Source organism: Ooceraea biroi, chromosome 9 (assembly GCF_003672135.1).
Source record: "Ooceraea biroi isolate clonal line C1 chromosome 9, Obir_v5.4, whole genome shotgun sequence".
In the NCBI taxonomy this organism is placed as follows: Eukaryota; Metazoa; Arthropoda; class Insecta; order Hymenoptera; family Formicidae; genus Ooceraea; species Ooceraea biroi.
This window is the reverse complement of record NC_039514.1, coordinates 13,436,712-13,457,710: the sequence shown is the minus strand read 5'-3', so window position 1 is coordinate 13,457,710 and position 20,999 is coordinate 13,436,712. Positions and strand designations below refer to the sequence as shown.

The following is a 20,999-nucleotide window of genomic DNA, read 5'->3' as shown; positions in this document are numbered from 1 at the left end:
ATTATTAACGCCCTTGGGCCGCTTCGTGGGCAGATCGAGGCAAAGGCGCGAACGGGGCGGCCTGTTTTCGCCTCTCAAAAGAGCCCTTGGCCGCCTCCTGCTCGCGAGGCACTCACGCGTCAATGAGGACGATCGGGTCCGAGGGCGCCGAAAGTGACACCGCAGGGCCCCGTTAACTACATCGCGGCTGTCACAAACGCCGCAGGATTATAGGGCGGAAAAAACGCGGATTAGAGAGATCCACCGATTCCCGACGAGGCGGCGAGAACGTTATTATTATTTTCTCTCTAGTTACGTGTCGGCCGCGCGATTTGCAGCCTTTGCGATGAGTGACGAACCGCAAAATAGCGAGGAAGCTTTATTGTGCTCGTTAGTTTAAAGCGTCGATGAAAAGAATCATGCGAGAACGTCGCTGGATGGTACAGAAGAACTGTGCAATAGTGATTCTGAAACGTAGAATTATCTGACTTTTCATCTCGAGTCATTACAACGAAACATCCAAAGATATCTTTAATCACAGGAACGACTGCGAAGCCTACGGCCTTCGATAGGTAGGGGATATAATTACCGATTTAATTGTCATACGCATAATTCTCGCTCGTAAAATGGGCTTCGTGAGGAAAATAAGATCACGCGATTTTGCGCTTCTCGCAATTTACCGGTCATTTGCGGAAATCGTACCTCGTTAAGCGCGCGCCATATAAAGAAAATTTACAGTACCGTCTGTCCTTCATAGACTATCACTTACACGTACACATGCGTCCCGCATGGAATTATTCAGTCATTAATTTAATTATCCGTCGCCGCTCCTCTCTTCTAATCGTAAATCCCTGCTGCTTATTTTCGCAACCACTCGAGAACAAACGTCGCGCGCGTTATGGTCTCCTAAATATCTTGCGCTTAATTGTCAGCCCGCGCCTGACGACTAAGTATCGCCATAAGATATCCGCAAGAAAGTTCAGGAGGCCCTTCTGAGACGAAAACAGGCCGCCCTTCACCGCCCAAGGTGATCTCGACCATAAAAGTCTCCGGGCGTTAAAAACCTCCTCCTCGCCAGAGAGGAAGGATCCCAACATGCCACTCGGGCGCAGATAGTGAAAGCAGATTCTGCACTGCTTCTCCTCGGTCCCACTTATTTGGATAAGCAACTGCTTGCCGAGGCGAGGCGAGCGTGAAAAGGGCACGCAATCCGAGCCCTTACCGAGTCGCATCTGCAAATACTCATCGGAACACGATAAAAATCTAAAGAATATATAGAATCGTCTGAAACAAAATGTAGAAGAGATTTTATTTTTATCGAAAAATTTAAATAATATCTCAAAGAAGTTGCGCATTGTGATACATATGCTGGGTGCCAACTATGGCATTATTACGTGTGTCATTATTATGACAATAAATATCACGACTTCGGAAATAGTTTTGTCTCCTCTAGTCTAGTGTTTGTGTTGTTACGTAACTTCATCATTTTACGCAAATGTCAAATCACATGCGTAATATCTCTACCGTTATGTCGCCATATGGCAACGATCGAGATGCTTGGCATCGTTTGATGGAAAATAGCTGAGACGCTGACACGTAATTCTCTAAGCAATCAAAATTCCGTGAACGTCAACGGAACAGCGCTGAATCACAGGATCAATCAGAGTCATAATATTTGATGGTGATAGGACGGAATTTTCGAACAAGGGTTACCGCCGATAGATTGTCGGACACCCACTTGGCCGTTAAATTAGAAACTCATGAAAATCGAGCGGAGTCACGTCATTCAACGTGGTATGGATTGCTAATTGGCGGCAACCTGCTCCTTTCTCGTCGTAGACTGATCGGTAATCCTTCAAAGCGGTACCCCACTTCCGGCGACGGATTCGCTCCGTTACGAGTCAAATTAGTTTAAAACGGTATCCGGGACCTTTTCCGTGTTGTGGAAAGAGCAGGCATCGCAGGACGAAGCGAGAGAGGAGCAACCCTGTAAATAGGGACCGCTGCGCAATTTCTATAGGAGCATCCTTGCAGGCTTGTGGGCGGGGATCTGCCCTGGCAGAAGAAAGAATCCAGAACCCAATGCGGGCTAAGTTCGATGAGAGGGTGCAGGTGTTCAAGTTTTCCAAAGGACCTCCGTTTGTACGTATCGATATTACGTTCTCGATCCGCAGATCAACGAGAAGACTCGTTTATAAATTACTGTTATGAGAAGGGAGATTCTCTGGAAACATTGATCTAATTTCAGCAAAACGTGAAACAAAATCGTGGCTTATTAAAACTAGGATGTTATAATCATAATGTATGAAATTTTTATACGTATAAATCTTACACTTTCTTTTGTATATGCTAAATATAATATCCTAATTGTAATATAAAATATAATATCCAAATGTACGTTTATAAAATGTGGAAAATCGCTGTTGCAACAGTTATTGGAACATTCAACACTAACATAAAAACTATTTATATGCAACTCTTCAATATGTCTTATAGACATAAAACTGTAAAATACTGTAAAATTATGCAACAGCCACACAGGTCGCGAATCCGACCACGCAATTCCTTGTATCCATGCGCAAATTCCATGGGATTGTAGGATCAGCAAGTAAAGGATCTCTAAGCGGGCCTTAAACCCTCGCGGCATCTAATCCCGTGCTTTTGCACGTTTCGCAGCTAGATTCACAGACTTATGTTCACGGCTCCGATCCAAAAAGGCGTAAGAGAAGAATCGTCCATGCGTAACGGGCTGCTCGATCCGCTAAAGGTGAGCACCCTTGGTTGCAGCTTTGATCCTTTCCTAGATTGGGCCCGATTAGGTCCTACTTTGATCCGTAAGCGGGTCCTTGCGGAGCCGTGATAGAATGTGTATTTGGAAAACACGAGTCCTACCTCAGGCATCTTTACGCGCCACCAAAGAAATTATACGATACTAGTCCGTGTAAAAAGGCCACTAGGTGTGGGCTTACATGCATGATTGAACCGATGACGCGATCGGCAAAGATGAGCTACCGAAAAAAATAACATCGACAGATTTGTACAATGACGGGCTGTAATCTCTCGAACGACGCTAAGACGACGTGTCCGATTTCAATCGTCACTACGACTTTGTCTTATTTTTCAGCTGCACTTTGTAAAGGTCGTCATACAAAGAGAATATTGAAGCTTAAAAAATAATGACAGTATTTTTTCTCAATTTCCTTTTCTTGCAAACTATTTTAATTTTCCTTTATGAAAATAATTTTGTTTCCCTGAAATGATTGAGAACTAATAGCAACATTTGACAGAAAACTGCCGAGTTAATGAAAAATCGTTTACATCACTTAAAAAATCATGAAATGAAGAAATAATAATAATCCTAAGGCTATCTATACATATAATTTTGTATCGCGCAGAAAATATCTTCAAACATAAGTAATAGAAATATAAGAATAAATTTATATAATATAATTTATATAATGCACTTTTTATATTTTCGCTGGTTATTTAATAGCAATCATTTACACTGCATAGCTTTTAGAAAGAGGAATAAAATCGTCTCGAAATTGCTGTAGCATTGTAAGAAAATTTCTAACCGTCGCCCACTAAATCCGTACACGTAACCAATTCGGAGGGCTCTCCAAATTGGACACGACCGATGAAATTGTTGGACTTGGCATCTCCAGCCTCAGCAAACAAGATCCGTGACAATTCGTACATCGCCACTCGATCTCATCGAAACGAGCATGAAGTGTACGAATGAGGGAATTACTCGGCGAGTCCGTTCTAGATCGAAATAATTTTTCACGCGAGGTCGACACGCCGAGCCGCAGAATTTTCGCGCCACTTTTCCGCGGTGAACGAGATGCGCAGTAGTGTCGGCATTGTACGACTCGATTTCCACGGTCGCTAGGGTCTATTCGAAGAACTCCTGCTATCCCAACCGCCCTTTGTATCTTCGACTTCAAGGTGTTCGGCGAACGAATAAAATCGACGGCCGCGGATAAAAAGTCCGCGATCACCGAGAGGTCGAGAAGGCAATCGCGTCACGCTGATTTTCGCGTCGCTCGGTAGAAAGATCGAGGGGGCAGAATCAAAGGGAACTCAAAGGGAGATAAAGAGGAGCGGTGGCGGCCCCGAAATTCACGTATGGGGACCACCCGTTCCGCCGCGTTAGCCGGGCCTGCCGACTCTCGTTTCTCGCCTTTGAGTTGGTCGATACGCCGATTTCGAGACTCTCTCTGTCGACCCCACTTCTTTCTTCCGTCGCGGACGAGCCACTTTTGTCGCAGCCACCCTTCTTTCTCCAGACCGCCGCCCTAATATTCCGTGACGACAGGTCACTCCCGTTGCTCCGCAGCTACCAATACACCTCCACTACATTTCCCGGTTAAACGTTATTTACAGGGCCCGCTTGCCATCAAAGAGCCGAGGACCAGCTGTCGAATTATCCGTCACTGATTGTCCAGCCAGAAATGATGCAATTCTTGTGCGGAGAGTCGTAACGAATAAGTGAGCTTCGTATTCCTCGTACATTTATGAAATATTCGAATAATTAAGGGGGGAGCCTGCTTTAGAACGTTAAAAATAAGGTATAATTTTACGAATTTTTTTGGAGAAACTATACAGCAGATCGTTATAAAACTTTGATGCATTTATTAGTACATGTTTAAAGATAAAAAAAATTATTTTTTTATTTGAATATATCGCCTGTAGAGGTCGTCCTGGAGGCATCTTAGTGCAACCGGCATTGTAAATTGGTGAGCATTCTCCTGCCTCCAAATTTCATCCAAACTGAAAAATTGAAATATTTTCTTCTTATTTATGAATTCCCATCGTCGATGAACCTTTAATATTCATAAAAACATTAAGTTAAACAATTATTTTTGCATGAAAAAGTTCAAAAACTTTGCCTAAAAATCGTACTTTTGTGTTCTAAGCTCCACCATTTTGGCACTTTTCAACTTTTTTCTTCTCTCTTTGGTTCATCGACGATGGGAATTCATAAATAACGAGAACATATTTCAATTTTTCAGTTTAGACGAAATTTGGAGGCAGGAGAATGCTCACCAATTTGCAATGCCGGCGACGCGGCTGTACTAAGATTTCTCCAGGACGACCTCTACAAGCGATATATTCAAATCAAAAAATAATTTTTTTTATCTTTAAACATGTACTAATAAATGCATCAAAGTTTTATAATGATCCGCTGTATAGTTTCTCCAAAAACAATTCGTAAAATATACCTTATTTTCAGCGTTCTAAAGCAGGCTCCCCCCTTAATAGATATCTTTTGCGGTTTAATTCACTTCAAGAAATTTTGACGTGAACTTTTTCTCCTGAGAGTGATAAAACTAAAATGGCAAAAGTAACAAAAATAAATTATCTATGGAAAATTTTATGAAACTTTTGTGAAAATTCTGGAAATATGACACGTGATGTAGTGCAATCATTGAAATAGCATCTCGCAATAATTACGCAACGGTGGCGGCGACGAGTTCGGCAGGGCAATTTTTGAAGGGAGAGAGCCGGATCGACCAGTTACGATGAGCATTCGAGGGACGAGACCGTGTATGGAGAAGTAATTGCTCGGATTCGTTCTTGTTGTCAGCTGACGCGAGTGTCGGACGCCTCGTTCGTTATCCCGAGTCGAACCGAAAAAGGTGAGAACGTAATTAAATTCTTTAAGAGTGATTTAATAACGCGATTTCGGGCAATACGAGGCGATAATGTTGCGTCAAGCGTCGTGTAACACGACGTGAAGCTCGTCGAGCAAAGAAATGCCCGATGTGAGGTAAGAAATGAGGCTTCTTCGCACACTCTCGGCGGACAAACGCGACGAGGGTCTTCATGGCGTTTTCTTTCGAGTGGAAATTGCGCCGCGCTGTCGTCACCGAAAAGGAGCAGCACGCTCGGTGGTTCACAAAAAAGACTTACGAAATTACGAGGGATTTAGCGATGTACAAAATATTGAGCAAACTGAAAGATCTTCCCAATTTCAGGGTTCGTTGAAACGGAAGCAAGTAATCGAAAGTTTTCGAGCACGTAATTTCACTATATCGTACACTCTGGGTTTCATGAAAGGATCCCCATAATGCTCCTCTAACAGTTTTAAACTAATATATAATTAATTTTCTTTCTTAATAAGAAAAATCATCTCGGCCGTAAGGACTAATCGTTACGAGATCGTTTTGTTGTATCGACTTCACGTCCAGATTTATTGTTTTATTTGTGCTGTTGACGAAGGAGATTAGGTACGAGTCCAATTACGCGACGCAGCGGGAAAGAAATGCGGGACGGATTCCATGGAAAATCCGATTTCCCTCGTAGACACGTGGATCGTAGCGCGTACAGAAAAAGAGGAGGAGGTCTTCTCACGCGAGAAGAGATACCAATTTTCACGCACGCCATGAAATCACCTTATAATAACACGGAAGGAACTTTTCCCCCTCTTCGACCTGTTGTTCATCACGCCAGCGTAATGACACGGAGAATTCCTTTCCCCCCCCCCCTCCCGTTGAAAGTTCCTGCACGAAGGATAAAAGAAATAGTGCCACCGACATACGAGACGATTATAATAGTCATTAGGCTATTTTGGATGTACGAGAAAAAGGATGAACAAAGAAGACGGAGAAAGAATAGAGAGAAGGAGAGAAGCAGAGGAACGATCGCCCTGGATGGACCACGGTTTTTTGTGACCCTCGGGGGTTTATAGCGTCGACGGGGCACTTGTTATGGCAGTGGATGCACGTGTTCTAATGGATATGCCGGACGTGGACGAAAGAAAAAAGAATGTGGCTTCTCTAGGCGGAGGTTAACGTGAAGGAGGGAGATATCTAGGAGTCTCGACTCCGGAGGATAGACGAGATAGATGATGAGCTCGAGGCACGCAGGGCCGCATTCGATTATCGATCTTGAGGAGTTACTTAAAGAAACTCACTTGTGAAATCAGAATTTTTTTCAGCGCGTCAATCACATTGCGTAACTTTTCTATGAACACGACAGGCATGAAAATAGATTTTACGACTTTACCGGAATAATCATAGTCACGTATCTGTTTTGTAATGTTATGTAATTTCAAGTTTAAGCAAATGAATATTTAAAGAAAAATTAAAAAATCACAAAATATTGCATAATTTAGAAGAGAAATGTTTTTCAATTTGTCTCTCTGGCTTATTTTTAGAAATTGTAATATCTTCGTGTTTTTATCTCTAAACATTTGAATATAATTTACTGCGAGAGGGAGAGAGAGAGTTAGTAATGATTAGAGTTTAGTCAAATAATTTAAAAAGCATACTTTACATGACAAAGGTTGCAACATAATGTAAAAAAGTGATTAATACTTTTATCACAAACATTGCATAATTATGTTCACGGATAAAATTTGCTCAAATAATTAACGACGGTCACAAAGGAGCCTGTCAAAAGAGACAAGGCAGCAATGCAGCCCTGCGAGAACACAACGCTATCTGACGCAGAAATCTTCGAAGGGCCCACGTAGTCCGAAGCCCCGGTCTGCTCTCTTTTCCTCTCTCCGTTCCTCTCGCTTCCTCTTTATGCTGCTCTGACTCACCCTTGCACGTGTTCAATTTCAGCCCCTTTGAAAGCTCGTTCCTTATCCCGCTGGTCAGGATCCTAGGAGAAACCTCGCTGCCGGACTCAAATGAGGTCCTTTTCTCGGCCAACCGCTCCGCCCACAGGACCCTTCGCGCTCGAGAAAAGAACCGGGCCCCGAACCAAAGAGACCCATCAAATTGCTCTTCCACGTGTACGTAAAAAAAGAAGCGAACACACAAAGACATCGGGGACGGCCGTTGGCGATGGTCGTCGTCTCATCGTCGCGAAAAGTCATTGTCACCTATGATGTTCGAACGAGCATTCCCGCATAATTGTTATCGTACATCGGCGATTCGGGGCGAGTCGTAGACAGAGCGGCAGCGGCGGTCACTCCTGACCAACGTCATAGTGTCGACGAGTGAATCAGCATCGGGCGTTTTGTGGGCCTGATACTCAATAGACGCCGACTCGTAATAAATCGCACTGGAAACGAAATTAAGCGCCGCATTGCATCATGCACAGGCGAGGACTTTCTAAGATTTCTAAAGTTCCTGAAGTAAAGGAAAAATTACGAGCGATATTTTAGAAATGAAAGAGGCTTGTGCGCTTCTGTAAATTTCAATTTCCATTGAACATCTTGGAGCAATAAATCGAAACTGTTTAAAGTTTCCCACATCTTTAGATCGAGATAATTTCAAGCTTAATATAAAATAGTGAACGTAAATTTCCTAAATTTATATTTTTTTTTATAAACCGTTAGGATCTGATGAATAATTTTTTTATAAAATTATCACTGCGTAATTTTATTAATTACGTGTATCAGTAATGAGATTTATTACATATTACGTTTATGTATAAACGGGCTTTGATGTTACGAAATTAATATACATATATTCGCCACGCGCAACTTTCCTCTCCTCATATTTCGACTCTCATGCATATTCCTTTTTCGTACACATGTGCCTCAGGATTCTAAACTGTCCGTTGCAATTTTCTACGCTTTGCGAATCCAACGGATTTACGACCTTGCGCATCTGCGATATCGTTGAATCCGCATCCGAGAAATAAAACGTACCGACATGATTGAATGCCGCTCACGTGCATACGACGTTGAAAAAAAAAGAAAAAAAATCGTAAAATGCGAAGCGCGCAAAAGGGTCCGCGAGGCGTCTCCGTTGCCGAACAAGGACGAATCGAATAGACAGGATACCACGATGACACGGTCCACGTTAATCCCGCGATAGAAATCCTTAAGCTGCTACCGGTCATCCGGCAACGGCGTAGGAGGGCGCACGAAAAGAGGGAAGGGAGAAATGTATAATTTATAATGATAATCCTTTAAGAATGGATCCGTGCCCCAGAGGCAGATTCACGGTCCTGCGACCTTCAATGCAACCCTCCCTCTTCGACACTCCTTTTTCAAAGATCTCTTTCTCTCTCCCGTCTGATTTTTTTCCTTCACTCCAGCCGAGTGAATCTTACAGATCGATCGAGCGTGCGGCAGTTCCGTCAAGAATCGTGTGTTTACATAGGTGCAGAACTTGCGAGGCACAGCTGTTTATTTAGGGACATAATGGCGACTCGTAAATGGAAACGATCTTTCCGTACGCGCCTTTCTCAACGCGTCGGATCTCCGGATATTTTCGAGACGGGAGACACGAAGGGTGGAAGGTATCGAAGGAAGGAATATCGGCGCACCGTTCTCCAAGAGGTTTGCCGAGACTCTCGAACTTGGTGTACTAAAAGCAATATTTGATATTAGGATCCTCGTGTTGATCCTGTAGCCTATCAAGTTCATCATTTAAGCACATTGGTATCCTCATCAATGTTGACGCCGCGTGGGGTAGGCCACAAAGGAGTAAATGAAGTTATCAGTGAAGCGAGGTACACGCAATATTTTTCTTCTTGAACATTTCGATCAATAATACTTTCAATCAGAACTAAGCAGTCATAAATACATAGATCATTTCGTACGAATAAAAAATGTAGTTTTCATAAAAAGTATGTTATGAGCTTATGAGTCATAATGTAAAGAAATATCTTTAAGGACGAGGGCTATCCTTCGTAGCTTTAAAAGGGATGCTGAGAAAAGATTTGAACCGGCCGTTCAGCATTGTACGGAAGCAACGAATGAGAATTTCGAGGACGTTGCGAGCAAAATTTATGCGTCACGGATACAGATGCCCGCGACCATACGAATCCTTCTATAGCGCATCGAGGATGACGAAATTCACCATTGAAAGATACGTGTCGGAACATCGCACGAGAGAGTTAGGACGCGTCCTTTTAACGCTTTCTTTCACGCAACCCCCGTGAATGCACCCACCCACGTTAGATGCGCCTTTGACACGTCGCGGCAGGTCCTCGCATCCGGCAGGATCGTTCTCCTTTGCGCGAGATTCCGGAGCAAGATCCAAGCACCGATCAGCGCGGAAGATCGTGCAAGTTCGAACATGTTTCGCCTGCTGTTTGCTATCTGAAAAAATCAGGTCAGACTCGCACTGAATGCTGCGTGCAGGTTCGAACCTGCCCCGACGGTCTGTTGCGAAGCACTTCGAGTTTACATAACGCGTTGCACAAAAGGAAGTCTCCTCTTTTTAAACAGAAATTTTCCCTCTAAGAAGTAGCGAAACGTGTCTGGACCTGTTCGAACTCGCAAAGATTCGACTCAACAAAAGGAGAGCAAAGACTCTTCGATATCCTATTCGAGAAAACTTAGTTAATATATTTTTTGATATCATTCTTGTATGATTTTCGAAAGATAGTTTTCTAGGAATGAGTTATTTATGTCATCTATGTACAGTTGAGTATGACACTATTTTTCAAAAGATGAATAAAGATAAGGAACATTACACAATGAATAAAATGCAGGAGCAATCTCAAATTACATCAGAAACATAAAATATACAAAGATTTTGTATCAAGTCGTGGATAAAGTATCTCCACACGCGAATTACTGCTTTTCACTTCACCGTTAATCAGACTATTCTTCGCACGGTTCTCCGGTCCGATGACCCAGAATTTCAACCCTTCTACCTGTGATGTACCGAGAAAGGGTTAGCGGAAACCCGCGAACAATGCGGGGAAAGGGTTTCCTTTCCGATGCACCTGCGGAAAGGGTTGAGCTGAGGGACGAAAGGCGTCAAAGTCCGGGCAGTGAGTAACAAGTGTAATAAAACTTCAACGTGCAAATTAATTTCTCTGTTTTCCGCGGCAGGATTTTACAACAAAAATGATCGTTCCGGTGAAACGCAATCGCGCAGCTGGCGTTCCGTGAAAAACACGAAGGAAGGGCTGCAATGGCAGCTGCGAAAACCACGTTGCACATGTATACCACGGTGGACGGGGTGAAGCGAGGGTGCACGCGGCAGGTCTTTCCGGTGAGAAACGAGACGACGACGAATCAACCCTTGAATCGTCTTGGAGTTCCCTTTCAATTCGTTCGATTTGCTCTCGGCGCAAGATCGAAGTGACGCTTTTATGATTGCGTGCTGCGGGCACATGTGCCCGATCGCGGGGGCGCCCTTTGTGTGCGCGTTTGACCCTTTTTACCTGGAACGCTCTTGGTTCACGATTCTCGGCAACGCGATGCTGCGGACGAGGGGAAAACGAACAAACACCGGCCGGTGCTTACCCCGTACGGTGGCCCATTCAACGGCGCGAGATATGCATCTACGATCCCGTTCGGGGTCCGAAAATAACGAAATTCCACCGAAGATTTTCGTGATTTTGAATAATATTGCATTCACCCCCGTGGTCTCGCTTAACCCCACTTGGTATCACTTGGACATTTCAAAGGAATCGAAAGGGTCCTCCCGCGCATCGTGCATTATGGCTCGGTCCTTTTTATCCTACCTACGGAAATTCCCCGGACTGGTCCGAGGGAACAAAGGATTCTGCATGGTTTTCTGACGGATGGACGAGCGGGCCGAGGCGAATAAAGGATTTATCCGCGAGGGATGAATCGCTCGATCATGAGGAAGCGAAACATTCAACGAGTATTGTACGTTCCATATTTTATATGGAATAATGGGCAATCTGAATTATTGTTAAATAAAATCGCTTTTGTAACCGCTAATGTAATGGAGCTCTTCAAATTCGTGTTTGAAACTGCATTAATAGAAAATATAATAGTAAACGCAGGAAGTGCAGCCAGAAAGAGAAATATTCGTAATTTCGATAAAATTAAATCTAAAACATGTGTGAACATTTAGCGGTAAACGTTTCGCACAAAAAACAGGTACATGTACGTGAACTCACCAATACCGTCGCGTCAACCCGTCGATCCGCTTCAGTCGTCCTGACCGTGAATCTCCGCTCGTTGTTTCACCTGCGGCAGAAAATTAGCGAAACGTTAATTCACGAAATAACAGTGCGTTTTATTGCGCGGATGATAAAACGCGCGCCCCGACCAGCCGGCACGGCCGCCGGATACAAAAAGAAGGGAAACGCGGCAAATTATAATCGCGCGTGCACTTTCAACGCGATCATTAAACGTTTCGTCGAAGACACGTCGAGCTTTACATCGAGCCGTAAAAAAAGCTCGTTAGAAGCCGCCGGTCGTCCCTCGGTAATTCGAGATGTAATTCGGCCGGATTACACACGGTGCCGCCCTAATAACCGAAAATCATATCGACCCCCGCGGCCGACACCCTCTAAAAAATATTTAATAAGCATCGAAGAAAAAGTGTAATAATCCGCTTGCTATAAATGCACCCCTTTCGCCGTGAAGTGGGAAGCGGCACCCGCTAGGCCGACTCATCGGACATAATGAGCGCAATCAAATAACAAGCGAATTTTATGAAGCTTTAACAACCCCGTAATTAACCACAGTCTCCTCTCAAAAGTACATCGCACTTTACGTTTCTGTCTAAATTGCCCCGATTATCGTCGATACTCGTTAAGCGTAAAATATTAAGTTTAGTTCTTAATTATTACATATTATACATTTAACAATGTGAGAAAGATAAAATCGCAAATAAAAAGCCGCATTTAAGAATAACAAGTTAAAAACGATGCAACTTTGTTGCGTTGTGAGCACTTTTGTGCAAAATTGTTTATGGTATCGATGTGAATTATTCCAAATATGGTAAAGCCGATTTTTTTATTTTTGTACGTTTTAATTCACAGATCCGTACACGAGATGAGAGATAAAATTCCAATCGAGGAGATCTCTATCTGTGAACGGCTATCCACCGAAAACGATTACCAGGCCCGTACAAGCGAGATATAAAAAACGAATACGGTAGTCGCCGGACTATTTTTCGCCCCCGGGCACAAACGAGGTCTACTCTTCTTTAATATCATCCCCTCTCGTCGTACCTTTGATCCGTCATCCCTTCCTCTTTCTCTACTCCGGTTTTCTTCCGCTGGTTAATAAGTAGATATAATTGGCCAACGATTTCCTTTCGAAGAAATCGTGTACTGAATGTAATGAAAAGAAAACGACGACTCGAGACGAAGCAGGAGAGCGAGAGAAACTTTTGCGATTGTTCAGTGATCGGTAAAGAAATAAGACTCACAATCAGACAATAACACAATAATCACGCCGTGCATTTAGTGCTAAATACAATCGTCCGTTTCTTATTATTTGTCTTGTTAATTGAAAATTGTGTATAACGTTATTGTGCGAATTAAGCATCTGATGCGGGCCATACTTAGTGGTAAATCTGAAATACAGAGTCTAATAAGAGAAAAGTAGAAATGTAAAAATACTCTGAATACCTTATTAAAAGACTCTAACATAAGTTTCTTATTATTTGTCTTGTTAATTGAAAATTGTATACGTTATCGCGAATTAAGCATCTGATGCGGGTCGTACTTAGTGTTCATCTGACATACAGAGTCTAATAAGAGAAAGCGAAAATGTAAAAATAATGAAAAAAACAAAACGTACGCGATAATTATCACGATGCGCAGTATTGTGCAATTTGCATTAAGCGAATCGACTTGTAGAGTGCGCGAGAATAAATAGTCCTGTTTCTTTCCTCGTGCGGACGCTCGCTGTAATGGTACCGATTTTAAGATCGTGATAACTTGCTTGCCTCCGTGCACCAAACGCGGTTGCGGTTACCATCGCCTTCGGGATAAAGCGAGACGAAGCTGCTGCATAACTTGGCAGCGGCGCGGCAGCTCATTCGGATTTCGTCGTTCCACTTACGAACGATGCTATCGGGCATTAAATCCGTGGAATATTCTCGGTTGGATATTTTATTACCGCTAGTAGGGTGTCGCACACCGGTGAAACCGTATCGTCTTTCGATTAGAGGTACCATCGCGTCAGAGGTAGATTAGAATCGAATTTTCGGCTAGCCTTTAAATCTCGACGATACACAAAGAGTTTTCTGTCTTCTTTCTTTTTATTATCCTCTGATATCCCTGACATTCGACAAACTTGATTGGAGATCAAATCATGTGGATTATCTCAAAATATAAAGATTATCTCAAAATTTAAAAATCCAATATATTTTATAAATACGAGAAACATGTTCTACATAATTTTATTACTAATAACAAATAGTTCTACATAATAATTTTATACACGACTGAAAATTGAACATTCGTGTGAAACAATAACGTGGCAGAATCATCGCAAGAAAAACGTCAATCTAAAAATCCTATAACAAAATCTACAAGCAGGACATCGAGTGATTTTGCACAATCTGTATTACGAAACATGGACATCTCGATACATCGCGTATCCTTTGTTCCACCCATGCAATCACTTCAACAATTTATCCGCGACCGACTCAATGGACCACAAAGGAAACCATTAATTAAAGTCCCGCGCGAGAGCGAGCGCGGCCGAGTAACGTACGTCAGAAATTTTCAACGAAACCAACCGGATTCACGGTGGGCGCCGAGCGCAGGCCGAGTTATCTCGATCTCGAAATCGGCACGATTACACGCAAGTGCGCGAAGAGGAAACAGAAAAAGAAGCCGAGGAGAAGGGAAGAGGTAAAAGAGGAGCGGCCGCGAGACGAGGATGCACTTCAGCTTGCACCTGCCGGTGACGTCAGAAGGGACTTCTTGTTTGGGCCTGTTCAGCCCCGGGGGTCACTACTACTGTTTTAGGTTCAGATCTGCGCGCTTCCTCGCCTTCCCTTTTTCTCCTCAGCCTCGCTTCTCTCTCTCGAAGCCCTCGCCCTTCCACCCTCCCCGCAGCTACCCGTGGCATCGTCGAGCGCGTGCGTGCGCTGCGAGCTCATACTTCGCGAGCGAGCGAGCGACCGCGCGCAAAGAACGCCGCGGTCATTGCTCACGTATTAATTATATGCTAATGAAAATTCCATGTAAAGTCCCTGACGGCCTGAAATAACCGCCACGGGATCTTTTCAGCGCTCGACGAGATGTGTAATATGCACGGCACTTACATTATTCCAGGCAAAAAGTATGAAATTACCGTGGTATCGTTCGTACGTGTTGCTCTAGTACGTCCGCTTACGATAGAAACGCGACGCGAATCTCTGCGTGTCTTGAAATAAAGCCAATTTAGATTCCCGCGTACATTTTTGTTCTTCTTCATTCTAAATGAACGAAATTACGTTGGCTTCTCTTGCCTCACGAAACAATGGGTGTCGCACATACAATGGTTTCGAGAGATCGAAGATCTTCCTTTATTGCAGACGTTCCGACATATGAGAAGAAACGCGCGTGTGCGTGTCCTCGAGCTATCTTTTAGATTCCGCGACGCACGTTCAGCTTGATTATTCAGACGTTCGCGCGGATCCTTTTTCTCGTCGGTTAATGACGTGATAGGCGATACTATCGCGTGGCGGAATGCCAGAGGTAGCGTTTTAATCAAGATCGTGTCATATCGCTCGTCTCTAATGTTTGCCACGCTCGAACGTGAAGGGAATCGCGCGGTCCACCTTCGGAATGATGTTTTATCTGATGGGACCCGCGACGCTCGTCCCGGCACGCGATTTGCATAATCTAATACCTTCGTCGGAGGCGCGGAATAAATATACGAATAAGACGCGCTGTTCCAGGCAGATTCACCGGGGCGCAATTTGTGAGCGCGATAACAGCTTTAAGTGTACCGCGCAATTTTCGCCAGAAGAACGACGCTTTCTGATAGCTTCAGCTGTTTCAGTGCAGAATTTTAATTACGCTGCCGAAAGAGAGTGAATCTTCGTTGGGAAACAGCGTGTCATTAAAGTTACGTCGATTTCGGCAAGTTCCGTTGATTTATGATAATGGCACTCGACAGAATCGATTTTTCGTTCGCCCGGTGTCTCCCGACGCGGAAGCGTTACCGCTGATATACATCGACGTTCAGTAACTCTCCGAGCTATAAAGTCGGGGATCGTTAACGCCCGAAATCGCGGCAGAGAATTTATATCAGCTCGTTTGCTGGTTAATGAAGCAGAGTGATAGCGTATTTCGCTCGAGGAGAATGTGAACGCGTCTCTGAAATTTGTCACGCCACGCGCGCCGCAGCTCACCGTTTCGTCAAGCGACGTGTCATTATCGACGTGGCGTAGAACCAGCATTCCACACTCGGGGGTCTTTCAAGCGACCGCGGCTCTTGAGGACCGGGTAGACCGAATTCTCGTTATAACGCATCGTGAGCTTGCATCGTGAACAGGTAAAACGATCATGAAGCATTAATTTCACGTGAGAGGCCTTCGGGATGCGCAACGGACGCGCGCGCGAAAACACGTGGACGTGGCGTTAAATCAGGACGTCGCGCCAACGGCCTCGAATTAATTAAAATTTGACGGTCGCATTAAGAAACCGGTTGTAAGGTCTATCCGATCCGGCGGCGCGGGGTTCCTCCGGGAGACGATACCTTCTCAAAGACTGTTAATCGGGGGCGTCTGCGAGAATGAGCGCGAAACGACCGATCCCGATGCTGCTGGAGCATAACGTTCGCGGATCCGCTCGCAAACCGGTTTGAATCCGCGGCTAACAGGAAACGCGCGAGATTACCCGTTTCCTCAATTTTCATTAGAGTCGCCTGCTGCCCGCGTGATGATACGAGCGCGTTCACGAGCTGGAGACGTTCGAGTCGCAGGCCCTGCCGCGACTCTTGATTTCGCTGGACTTAATGGACTGACAAACGCGATGATTATTTGCAAATACGTTATTTTAAAGGCTGCGAAGTTTCTTATGCTAATTTTATGTGACAGGAAATGGCAGATTGGCACGGCTCTGACTTGAGTGCCACCACGAGCGCGTCATGTTCCCGATATGATATTCAGCATGCGACACAGTCCACTGGACTCGACTACCACGTGGGTGAAACCAGTCGCTCGACATGCCCAATGAGCCACGACACTTTTAAATTTTCCATTCGTATGAAAGGTCGGCGATTTTTCGGCTGAATGTGGAACGAGGCGAGGAATCGAGGTTCGTCGAGCTCGCGTGTTAAAAACGAAGGTGAAACGGCTATTAAGTCAATGATAACGTAAATGATTAAGTAACGATATGATTAGACGTCCAGTAAACTTTCAAGGCAAGTGAATCAATGATTGCGTTTAAATTGCAAATTGCATGTAAACGCTGATAAACGATATACAAAGTACGAAGGCGCGAAGATATGTTTATATTAATATATTGAATATTTCTTTCTAAGAATGTTTTAATAAGCATGATTTATATATTGCAGGTCGATATTAACATTGTAAAGGGAACATCGATCGAAGGTCAGTTCAATTAGACTGCAAAAATAATGCAACGTGAACCGTTTTTATCGTTATGCTTGTAGCACTGGTGTTCGCATTTTGGCTACAGAATTTTTCAAAGAACAGTTTTCGCCAAAATTCTAAAGTCAGAAAAAGATATTATATCAAAAGCAAATTAAACGTCATGCTTGAAAACGATGTGTCTACAGAGTCGAGTTCATGCAACTTCAAACTCACCTCACCTGCCCCAAGCTGTATTTCCGAAATGCAAGTGAAAACAAATAACCCGACAGTGTACCTGTCTTTCGAAAGGACAGGTAAAGTTTGCCTGCGGTGTACGTGTAGGTATGGTGCCTCTGCTCAATGCGGCAGGACCCTCCTCGATTCGTTTCAACCCCCCCGAGGTCTCTCTGATATTCAGGTGCATCAAAATTCCCGGAACCGTCAATAACATTTTGAATATCACAGTCTCTGTCACTGGTAATGTGTATCCGTTACTTGCATTCAAATGTGAAGAAGAAAAGAATAATTTTTAATAATTAAATAACAAAACATTAAATCTGAGATATATCAATTTGTAATTTTATTCTTTAGTTTTATGTTCTGTAAGGATTTATTCTTAAAACGAAAGTACATTTTTCATTGTATATTTATATATGTATCTTGTACCATTATTTTTTCTACCTACTTATCTTTCGGGTGCTAACACGTATTCATCGCTATTCACCTGATCCCTGTACCATGAAACAGGTTACCAAAGAAGCACCCTCTGGAAAAAACTCGACAATCCATGGGGTGCAAGGTGGAGAAGAATAAATTCGTCGCCTGACAAAACTTTCAAGCTTTTTTATGACGGTATAGCTAATGGACGTATCGTGATCGTGTCATGAAGACAAGGGGCCCGAGATAACAAAAAATCCGGTTGGAGGAGTATTTAATAGCGGGGGTTGCTGCACGTATCGTCGAGGCGTCTAGACACTCACCTCTAAATCTCCCGAACACAGTGGGGTAATGAAGGAAGTCAGAGAGCGTTATTACCGCACGTTAATTACTATAACTCACCGACTTGCCTACACTTGGTTAACTCTTTAACTTAAAAATACGCGTTGCGATTGCAGCTGAGATTATTTTTCCTAGGAGTCAAGCAAGAATCATCTAACGAATAAATGTAAAATATTGATTTTAAAAAGCATGTTTTAAAGTTTAAACTCCAATCTTCGCTAATTATGAAAAATTTAATTACAATAATTTGGGCAAATATATGTTTCACAATTATATGGCTACACTGAAATACGTAATAAAATTTAATACACAAATTTCGTGATAATTTTAGTTTCAAGTATAAAGCACGAAAATATATAAGAACAAAAAGTATAGATGCATGAAGCCCCCAACAAAGAACGCAGGGTATACAATCTCTACAATGCAGTGTACCATGCGTCACGCTATTTCGCGTGCCGAAATTGAATGCACAGTCGATCGTGTCGTCCTTTCTTACACGAGAGAGTTGACGCAATAAACGTTATGCCTCTCGTGAATCTAACGATCGGCCTACGCCGTAATTAAGCATTGAGCTTTCTCCGTTTATATCATTATCTCTATTATCGTGAATGTCGTGTCTAACCAGGCAACTTGTCACCCTCGATCCACGCCAACTCCCAAGCGAAACGCAACAAGTTGGATACTCTATATTCAGTGTAAAGCCGACGACAAAATTCGTCTCACCTCACGCAAGCTCGCGTGTCGCGCGCAAACGTGTCGCAACAGGTTCGGACCGGTCTCGAACGAGCGACACCCACCCTCTTCTCGCGATCCCTAGAAATCCCGGCTCTATCCTAGAGAAAGAGATCGCTCTGAGGAGATTCGAAGAAATCCGACTCGTAGAACGAGGAAGAGAGTAACCACTATAGAGGGACAAGCGGGGTAGTGATCGTGGGGGTGTGTGTGCGCGCGCACGTGTACACTTGAGTGTGTATGTGTAGCGCAAAGAGACTCCTGCAAGCAGGGTGCTGCAGGGACCGAGAGATAGGTGGTGGGCGACCAGGGAGGCGAAGGTGGAGGAGGGAGAAGACCGGCAGATGGTCGGCGTGGACCTCGACGTGGGAAGCTCCGAATTCTCCGAGTTCCCACAGCCAGAGTGCACCTGCCCTCCCCACTCTGTCACCCTGTGCAGCCTCGACGGGCCTATATAAGGACGGGGTTGCTCGTACTAAGGCACCATTCGCTCACTAGCGTCTCGTTCCAAAGCATTCCCTACCCAAAAGCGCACTCGCACCAAGTACGTAGTGCATCATCCGCTTCTCCCGCTGCGAGTTCCTATCGAACGACAGTTCGCGACCACGTGTTCCGACGTGTTCTGACACTTCGACGGAAGAAAACCGGTTCAGTGCACCGTGGTTCGACGGGAGAGGAAGCACACGCAGAACGAGAAAGAAGAAAGATGGCCGCCACTGGCATGACCGAGCACGTGCTGTATGACTTCGAGGTCAACAGCGTTTTCGAGAATGAGCTCAACGACAATCTGTACAATTTGAAGATGTCAGAGACCAAGCCCATCAAGAGCAGAAGCAGCAAGAGCAGACGCATACTGAAGCCACTTAAGCCGTTGATGCGGATGCTGAAGAAACGCACCAGCAGATACACCAGCGGCAGCAAACGACAGGCAGCCGAGCCGCAGGTGGAGACCTTCTGCGAGGAGGTCGAAAATCAAAACAACGCCAACGAGGCGTTAGAACGTCGACTGCTGCAGGAGTTGGAGGACGCCGAGGAGGGTGCCGCTATCACAGTCTGCTTGGATGGCCAGATGACCGTCGTGCCAGTTGTGCCTGGTCAGTGCTACGTGCCAGTGCATTTCGCCCACACCCACGCCGGCGACTTCTACTGGACGACTCTGAGCATGGCCGATCGGGACCTGTGCTACAAGGAGCGCGCCTTCTCGCAGCACCAGCTACCCGAAGTGCAAGTGGCGTAACACGCTATCATCACCACTGTCGAGGACAACCGCAACTACCTCAAGGGCGGATCATCCGAGGAGATTTGACTGCTGAGAGTCGCTGAATCTCCCTTTACGGAAACCCGCTCGAGTCCTCCGAGTTTGAGGAGGATGCTGCCATCAGCCGAGGTGCAAGAATTAGATAAGACACTTTGAAAACTGTGATTGTTAGCTTGTACATCGTAGATATTAGCTTAGTCGTTGACGACTGATCGTTAAGCTAAGCGGCATTCCTCTTGTATATGTAATGAAGATTGATCCACAAATGCGATAAGAAATTGATAAGGGGATTGATGGAGGCTCGTTATATTTTTTTTTTTGGTACAATGCGATGATACATTTAGTTGCGTTTGTGATATTTGTACCTACTAAGTATACACATTTAGCATTACTTTGAGATTGTGATAATCGCTTTAAAGTCAGCAAGCATCACTGACACTTTCCTACGTCTTCCAATATTTGTTTGTTTGAAATAAATGTTACTGATAAACGAATATATCACACTTATTTATTGATTTATTGTCCCCTATACCTTAGTTTTAAGCAAATAGTATTAAGAGTTACAATATAAAACATTAAATTTTTTTATGATATATATGAAATATTTTTTAAATATTTATATTTAAAGTTATAAAGAAGTCATAAATTTTCTACCAAAGAAATATACGAAGAAAACTTCTTAGAAGAAAGTATTCAAATTTAAGATCCTTGAATTTCGTGCCTCGTGTTGTAAATGTCAACAAAGAACGAAGGGTCTTTTTAAAACTCTATTCGACAATCCATAAAATTCCATCGGAATTTCGAGAGCGGGCGAGAAAGATTTGACCACATGCTTAACGTAAACTCGAAAGAACTACAGACAA

At 44.0% G+C, this 20,999-nt stretch overlaps 2 protein-coding genes across 2 annotated transcripts in view; one reads left to right on the top strand and one right to left on the bottom strand.

Moving 5' to 3' along the window:
* LOC105277337 (tubulin polyglutamylase TTLL4) overlaps positions 1-20,999 on the bottom strand; it is a 130,449-nt gene that overhangs the window by 75,864 nt on the left and 33,586 nt on the right. The window contains exon 3 of the mRNA XM_011335618.3: positions 11,776-11,845. The gene's annotated coding sequence lies outside the window, so the exon portion shown is untranslated. The remainder of the gene's footprint in view (positions 1-11,775; positions 11,846-20,999) is intronic.
* Positions 19,301-20,632, top strand: LOC105277334. Its single transcript, XM_011335615.2, has one exon. It carries the CDS (start codon positions 19,585-19,587, stop codon positions 20,113-20,115), a length of 531 nt encoding a protein of 176 aa, XP_011333917.2. The 5' UTR covers positions 19,301-19,584; the 3' UTR covers positions 20,116-20,632.

What these genes read in the sequence shown, in the direction of transcription:
- LOC105277334 (XM_011335615.2), top strand. Translation starts at nt 19,585, where the DNA reads ATGGCCGCCACTGGCATGACCGAGCACGTGCTGTATGACTTCGAGGTC.